An 8323-nucleotide genomic window follows, 5' to 3' on the forward strand; every position below is an offset into this window, starting at 1 on the left:
ATGGAATTGCTGGGATTGATCTTGCACTAAGAGCTTGACTGTTATGAATTTCAAATAATAAATCAAAGCTGACTTAGAGAAAAGCTTCAGGAATCAAGATGCTAAAAAGTTGACAGAAGTCCTGACAGTTTCATCTGAAGATTTTGCCCTACTCCTTGATACTCTTAACAACAAACCATGATATAATTTATATTATATGCCAAAAAAAGTAAAGTCTCACACTTTTCTTGTTGACAATCTCCAAAAGTGAAGGAAGAAGAAATTGATAAATTAAAATGATTGATCAGGTAAATAAAAGCCAGTGGAGATACAAATTAGTTAACATTTTAAAGGGCACTGTTCATAAGCATTTAGTACTTACAATTTAAAAGAGAATCAATTTTTCCACTAAAAGAGAAGGTTCAAGTTCATGTATGATGTCAATAGCAGTAATTTACAAAAAGAATTCCCCCATTAAAGGAAATTTTTGAGTCTTTTTCAATTAGAGCCTTCCAAATTCCATCTACCTTCTCCTTCATGCACTCCACGCATTACCTAGATATATCATATGTTTTAGAGTAGCCAAGCTGCTCCATCTCCCAACTCAACTTTGAAGCAACTCTTTCATGGCAGGGGACATATTCCTGTAATGGTAAGTTGACATGAAAAACATGACATCATTTGCAGGAACAGTTTTATTCGGATAAAGATATGATGCGTGGGTACACTTTCACATGACACAAACATATCAATTTGAATTAAATATAAATATCAGTGTACTTTATTGGCATCACTAAAGTAAACTACGTTTCAAATTTAGGTACCATCAAATATTTATCCTTGGTTTAACACTTGGCAAGAAGCCCAAAGAAAAAGACTTCAGGTGTAATTTGAGGCTATGAGATTTCCAGATGCCCATTATGTCTAGCTATTAGTGGGTCATGTTCTTCAGTAAATCATAAACTTTTCTAATGGGGGACCAGAGCTAGAAACAGAACATATGTATGGAACATGTATGACTCCTTAAGTAAGAAACTGTTTGAAAGAGATATATATATATGCACTTTACATAATGAAGGTATAGCACATATGAAGAAGTTTCTTTAATTTATACCTCCAATTTCTTTACTAACTCCTTTGCTGTAGGTGCAGATACAATGATCTGGCGTGCACTTGGACTAATAAATCCCTCTTCCACAGCTTTGTCTATAAAAGAAAGCAATGAATTATAGTATCCATCGACATTCAGCAAGCCAACCTGAAAGAAAGTGGAAAATCATGCATTATTTTTATTAGTTGCATGGATTAGTTTGTGAGGGTCATCAGCATATAAGGCAAAAACAAGGACGCACTGGTTTGTCATGTATTCCAAGCTGAGCCCAGGTAATCACTTCAAGCAGTTCTTCCAGAGTTCCATAACCACCTGCAGGCATTTTATATGAGTTTTGTCCATCCATTATAGTTTGCAATTGATCATGTAATGCTGAAAAAGGGATAACTTAGTACCTAACTACTGATGCCTTTCATTGTAGAAATGATCATGTCACTCTATGGGGCAAATTTTAATCGTGGCTAACATGATTCATAGACAGAAAATACTGAAGGGTATTCCAAAGCAACGACATCTATGATTCCAGTTATCCAATCAAATTCAAAAAGAAAAAGAGAAGGGGGACATTATAGGATTAAAACTACTGGATATAAGGTTAGAATAAATTATTACCTTCAAAGTATGAAAAGGTAAAGGAACAGAGTTTAACTGTCTGTTTGCTATGCTAATATGGAGTTTAGTGCAATGCCTGGGACTAAGGAGTAATAATAAGGATACTTAAAGTGCACTTTAACTGCCTGTCTTTTGATAGCCATGGTTTTATCATTTATGGCATGCACAACAAGGAGTTTCTAGAGTATCATTTACCCTCACTTTTCTCCACATTCCAAAAACAAGGTATTTATTGCTCCCATCCTTCGTGAAAATAGAGGCACAATCCTCTGCCTACCCATTCAGGTCATAATGGCTCTCATTCTGCCTCATTATCACCTTACAAAGTTTTTTCCAGTTGATTTTTTTTTGGGGGTTAGGTAACATGCAAAGGACAATATATCTGAAGAATAAAATGACCGATTTGCCATTGCATATCCTCCACCTTTCTATCCAGGATAACTATCAAGTATCAAGACACAAGTAGAATTCAAAGCTAAAAAGAACTAAAAAAAGTAGCCTTTTGAAAGAGGTAAATAGGATTCCCTGTTAGTTGCAGGTGCTAGTTGGCAAACACTCTTTAGTGAAAGTTTTAAGGATGTCCACTCTTAATATGGTAGGGGGCACTGTAACACCACAGACTTTGGGTAAAACATCAGAGGAGAAAAAGCATTCTAGCTCAGGAAAGAGAGTTCCTCAGACGGTCTAATTTTCAGTGTAAGATGTTGATGGGTCAAGAACTAGGGTTTGAAGGGTTGCTCTCTAATCATGGCCTTGGGGTCTGTGCTGTAGGAGAAGATTCAAAAGTTTTGATAACTCTGGCTTCACATAGTTGCTTTCACAGCATAGCCAATAACAAAAATAGTTACTAGTCTCAAAATATAACAGCCACATGTGTTAATATTTTGACTTGCCCTGCCCAAGGAATAGCACCCTTTCTAAAACTATCTTTTAGTACAACACGGAAACATTAGTTACGTCAAATGAGCAATCTAAAGGTAAATGAGGAGGCCAGTCTTTGCATCAGGATTTAGATAGGAAAAGCAAGAGCTTTTCTTCACAAGGCTGCATGATTTGGAAGGAAAACGGTTGTTTATAGTTTGTGTTTGACTCAGGGGACAGTCACAATCCCCTCTTAAACTTCTTTCCTTTTCTTTTTCTTTTTCTGTTTTTTTTTTTAAAATTTTTCTTAACTGAAAGATTAGACAAAAACAGAGGAACTCAGCAATCCTCAAGTGTGATAATCATGAGATATGGTCAATCTTGCATGCTAAAATTGGTGAAGTAAAAGCACCTGATAGCTTTAAGTTTCCTTGATTTGCCTTGATATTTTGGTGTAAACTAGACTGGGGCTTATACTAACCTGGTAAGGCAATAAAAGCATCTGAATGCTTAGCCATCTCTGCCTTCCTTTGATGCATATCTGCAACAGCCTTCACTTCCCCTACTGTTTCACCAGTTAACTGCAAAAGGCACAGAAAACAAATAAGAATACTGAAATCTGGAGAGAGAAAGAGAGAGAGAGAGATTTCGAGTGTTGTGCAGTGAAGCAATGATGAGAGTTGCAGGAATAGTGGACTTAATTCAAAGACTTCAACACTGAGCAATGTCCCTAGCCACTAGCCAGTAAATATTTTAGCTACATAAATGCAAAAAAAAAACCCCAATTTTAGAAAAGGCCAACAAAGAAAAATAACACAAGAAAAAACCAATCTTGTGATCCCAAAATTTTTTATGAAAATGGAAAAGGTAAAGTGGCAAGTTGCAACTGTCCCAGTAATATTGTGGATAAGGCTATCGAGCACAGGTCTTCATCAAAGAACCAGCAAATGTAGAAAACCAAACAAGAAATATTAAAAATTAACAACAGTGAAAAGAAAAAGGAGAAAAGTTTGGCTGATCAAAGTGGAAGAAAAGAAAGGAAAACAGAAGCAAAAGCCAAGAGAGAAAACAAGATTTGAAAAGAAATAAAGAAAAAAGGTGAGGTTGAAAAGAAATAAACAAAAATCTAACACCATGAATGGTGAAAAGAAAGAAAAAAAAATATGAAACTTGTAGGTAGGTCCATTTCTTTTTCTCTTTTTCAATTTAAATAAGGTTCAACAGACTTTTTTTTCCCCTGGCTGTAGCAGACATACCTCTCGAGGCATGAGCGTCTTGGGAATAACTCTGCAGAGAGACAATAACATGACAAAAATCAGTTGCAATGGAAACCAAAACTAGGGATAGTTTTGTAATGGGGAAGACAAATTATCGATAACATGAAAGCCAGTTCACTGAATTTGTTTCTTAAATTTGTTCGAATGTCTTAAAAAATGATTAAATGAGGCTTACCCAATGACATGGCGACCACCATCATGAACAGCTTGTGAAACCAAACCCATCAAGCCTATGCTACCTCCTCCATAGACCAGATCAATGTTCCTTGAGACCTGCAAAAGAACAGAAACAAGTCAGCTCAAAAAGAGACTAAAAAGTCCTAGCATGAGAGGCTTTTTGAGTACAAAAAGGAAGCATGTTAAGGAGGCAATGAGACTATGATTCAAAGTTCAAGCCTGTATCTATAATGAACGCGTTTGACAAAACCAATGTTTCTTCAGCGTATATTCATAAGACTACCAAACAATAAGTTTGAAAAGGATGCTTCCCTGTTCATTCAACACACTAGTACTTGTTCGTACATTAAATTTCCAAACTTTTAATGACTTAACACAATGAAATTTACCTCTTGAATAGGCATTGAGAAAAACTGAAAAACCATTAGAGTTTCCTACCAAGGAGGCATGGACTTTAGAGAAAGGAAGAGAGAGATGCTTAGCTAGAGACAACCAAAAAGCACAAAAGCTAAACACTTGGGGGATTTTGAAAATGCCAGATACCATCAACCAATTCACAAACAAGCTACAAACAAAAAAAAAAAACTGTATACAAGACGATACAACCATATGTAAACAAAAGTTTGAAGCTATAAACAACTTGAAAAAGATTTCTTCCAGAACCCATTTCCTCCATATTAGTAACAAACAAGCTTCTAACAAAAACCTTAAGCAAAACAAGTCCCATTTTTTTGTGTAAAAGACCACAAGAAACAGAGAAAAAAAAACCAGAGCTTTTTGTTAAATACCAATTCTCTGCCAAGCTCAATAGCAGCATCCTGATAGCTACTCTTCTTGCCTTGGCTGCTCCCACAAAACACACAAATCCTCCTAAATCTAGACTGCTGTGTTTCACTCTCCATCTCCATTAACTATCGCTCCTTCTTTGTCACAACCTTCTTCTTTTTTGTGTGTACTTTGCCTACTCACAAAACCAAAAAAACGGCTAAGTAATCCAAGAATATCTCTTTCTAGCTCAGTCTCTTAGCTTCCTACTCTATACACGTATCAATGTGAAAACAATGCAAGGTAGCAAAGCAAAGAAGCTTAAAAATTTCTTGCTTGACTACTACTACTACTACTACTTCTACTCTATTGAGTGCATTCTCTTCATGCGTATATATAAAACCTTCCCACACGTGAGTACCTCATAGCACGCTTCTTCACACACACACAGCTAGCTAACCTTGGCACGCGTGGCCCACTTATTGTTTAGTATTATTTATATTTTCCAAGCGCTCTTTGGTTTTTTTGTCTTAGCAAAATTTATGGTAATTGAAATGCAGCTTCCCTCGTCTTTCCTAGTCCAGCTGCAAGGTATGTGACCTTGTTTCTGTAACGCTTCCCTCTTGAGCGGTGTTCTTTGTTTAACATTAAGCGATTACCCTTTATGGACTTCATTAACTTTATTTTAGAGAAATCAATGTGTTCATATATATGTTACGAGCTTAATACTGTGTTCAGAATTTATTGTCTAATTTGATCATATATTTAATGAATGAAACGGTATCATTTGTTAAGATTTTGAGTTATCGATAGAGATGATTTCAGTTACACTTTATAATCAAACAATGTATATCAAAAAGAAACTCATTTACGCAAAGACATTTTACTTTATTATACATGTCACAACATTTGGTTTATGCAGAGTGAACGAGTGAAACTGTGAAAAGGGCTTGATTCTCAGTTTACTGATAAGGCCATGCAATGGAAGATAAGAGCAATCAACCTATCATAGGATTGAAGTTATTTTTTCAAGAGAGTGGATGGACTGCTGGAAATTCTACTGTTTGAACCAAAGATTTAACAAGACTTCCACTCCCCACTTAATTAATCAGCTTGTTGTCTTTCTACCCTATAGAGACAAGCTTTTTCATACACTTTATCCCTCCAAGAAAAGGCAACGCATGGACATTCTGAGATGGTATATTTCTTTAATCCTAGTGAAATGGTCATTTCAACATATGAATATATTTATTTTGCAACACAAACACACAATTTCTGAGCAAGTTATGGGTAAATTCAGAGGCTCAGATGGTGGTATAGAGCATTGTGCATGGATGATTGAATAAAAACACGAGTGGGTTATGGCCTATCACCTTGTACCCTCATCCACTCTCCTTTGCTAGACACACTTGTTCTTTACAAAGGAAACATTGGATTTTTATTTCATGCTGCCCTTCCCTTCCCCATATCCCCCAGCCCTCACTCTCTCCAAGCATGCTTGTCCCCCAAACCCATCTTGATTTCCTCTCTTCTCCACCTATCACATCTCTCTCCCTCTCCAAGCCCAACCCCATTTTAATATCATTTTTACACATGTTAAACAAACCCCCAGTTGCTAATTTGCTGTTAGGTTTATGGTCTTTCTGCTGCATTAGCTCAATTGTTTTATTTTTTTCTTACTTCAATTGCCAGGATTGCAGGAACTGAGCCTATTCTCCTTAAACTACTGTGGGTTTTACTATTTAACATCCCCAATCCCCAAAATTGGCCTTTCTAGCTGTTCTTTCTGCTCACTTTTTTTTTAATTTTCATTTGTCTGTCCAATTCCTGCCCACTCCCTATGTTTTAGAGATTATAAACCCATAATTACTTCTTGCTTAATAGGGGATTGAGCATATATATTAATTAATTATGTCTACCTCCTGCATGCTTGCATGCGCATTTAACTCATGTTTTTGTGTGTTTGAACCCGCATGTATAGGTAATTGTACTGCGCCTAAATATTAATTTGTTTTCCTTTTCTATTAACTAAAATTTTCCTTTTCTTGATAAACTTGTTTCATTTAATTATTTTAATTAAAATAATACTAAATCGTCCGAATTCAAAAGTAAAAAGGATAATGACACGATGTATAAATAATAAATTTTGGGAGTGCTTAACATTTTTCTTTGGACTTGAGTTATAGAAAATTGGAATCATGCATGTTATTAAAACAAACATTGCCAACCCCATACTTTCTGTCCAAGCAGGGTATTGCTGCTAGGATTGCCGGGCTCTAGCTCGGCAATCAGGCACTTATTGGTGGTAAAAATATCCTAAAAATTGATCGCCCCATTCGAGACACGGGCAAATCTGTACATGATTATAACCAAAAGGAAGTGAGAAAACAGTGAAGCTTTTGGAGATAAATTTCACATATGACCTGCAATATCACCCTGTTAAAATGGATAGTGACAGAAAGCCTGTAAACCTATAATTTAGTGTCAAGGTTGTTAGTAACCGACATTATTTCCACAATTAGTCCCGAAAAATCATATGTTGATTGAGATTTATGATAAGAGAGAAAGCCAAGGAGAAGAGGAAGAAGGGAAAAGGTGGCAGACAGAAAAACCTGTACAGGCCATGCCACCAACTTAGCTACGTCTGAATAAGTTCTGGCAAAGATATATATCCATCTCTCTTGTCAGCCAGCTAATAAGAGTCGTATAATGCTAGAAAAGATTGTGCAAGTAGAGACCCCATTTTTGCATAACGGAAACGTGCACAACGAGATTTCAGTGAGCAGCAGATAGGAATTTGTAAAACATAAAAAAGGGGGAAAATTTTGGGAAAATTGATGCTTGTCTGTCTGTGCAGGGCAGGAAGCTGCCGAGCCAAGGTCTGGAGATGAGGATCTGTCAACACCATCCGGTCCTACCACAACCCGACCCATTCCTTTATCACCCTCCATTTCCCAATGTGTAAAATTTGCATCTTTGTTACAGAGTCCCATAACTAGGAAAGATATGTGTGTCTTAGAAATCTTGTTGAAAAGCAATATATTATATGGACGCTGTTAAAATTGGCAGAGCTGTTTGCCTAAACTGCACAGATTTCTTGAACAGGCTGGTTTTTAATTTGCTCAGGAGACGACTGTTGCTTTGCTTTGTCTTGCATTGCCTGTTTCCTTTGGTTTTTTCACCATCGTTTGGTTTTCAAGTGAATATTTTCGTGCCTGGTGGATGAATCTAGTACTAGTGGGAGAAGAAACTAACAAGATTTTCTTCTGCAAGTATAATCGAGGAAACAAAACAGCGTGGACCGTCATGTTGGAATCTTCAAATGAAATGTATTCATATCGAGATCAATACAGAAATAAATCATGAAAGATAATATTTAATATGATTAGATATTTATTGTCTACATTTCTCTACCCTGTGTAATTCTAAAAAAAAACTCATCTCTCATGTAAGGATCGCATAAAAATTATCTCTCTCTCTCGTAATGTTAAGGGTTAAGACTTACTCCACATTTATAAAGCCCGATACTTGATCATTGAGA

The 8323-nt window shown here is 36.2% G+C and overlaps 1 protein-coding gene across 2 annotated transcripts; it reads right to left on the reverse strand.

The window, feature by feature from the left end:
• LOC18597965 (cytokinin riboside 5'-monophosphate phosphoribohydrolase LOG3) lies at nt 281-5123 on the reverse strand. 2 transcript variants are annotated; one of them, XM_007027280.2, is made up of 7 exons: nt 4806-5123; nt 4016-4113; nt 3820-3850; nt 3045-3144; nt 1332-1402; nt 1094-1237; nt 281-623 (listed from the first exon to the last, which is right to left on the reverse strand). In XM_007027280.2, the coding sequence occupies exons 1-7, from the start codon at nt 4923-4925 to the stop codon at nt 531-533; spliced, it is 657 nt and encodes a 218-aa protein (XP_007027342.1). In that variant the 5' UTR covers nt 4926-5123; the 3' UTR covers nt 281-530. The 2 variants fall into 2 exon arrangements, with proteins under 2 accessions (XP_007027342.1, XP_017977909.1); XM_018122420.1 differs by lacking the exon at nt 4806-5123 and adding an exon at nt 4407-4490.

This window comes from Theobroma cacao, chromosome 5 (assembly GCF_000208745.1).
Source record: "Theobroma cacao cultivar B97-61/B2 chromosome 5, Criollo_cocoa_genome_V2, whole genome shotgun sequence".
Classification (NCBI taxonomy): Eukaryota; Viridiplantae; Streptophyta; class Magnoliopsida; order Malvales; family Malvaceae; genus Theobroma; species Theobroma cacao.

Excerpts from the sequence above, each read along its gene's own strand:
- LOC18597965 (XM_007027280.2), bottom strand. The coding sequence starts at position 4,925 with ATGGAGATGGAGAGTGAAACACAGCAGTCTAGATTTAGGAGGATTTGT. Across the intron at positions 1,403-3,044 it reads TGCTTTTATTGCCTTACCAG|GTGGTTATGGAACTCTGGAA; the intron begins GTTAGTATAAGC and ends AAATGCCTGCAG. Across the intron at positions 1,238-1,331 it reads TTGGAATACATGACAAACCA|GTTGGCTTGCTGAATGTCGA; the intron begins GTGCGTCCTTGT and ends ACTTTCTTTCAG.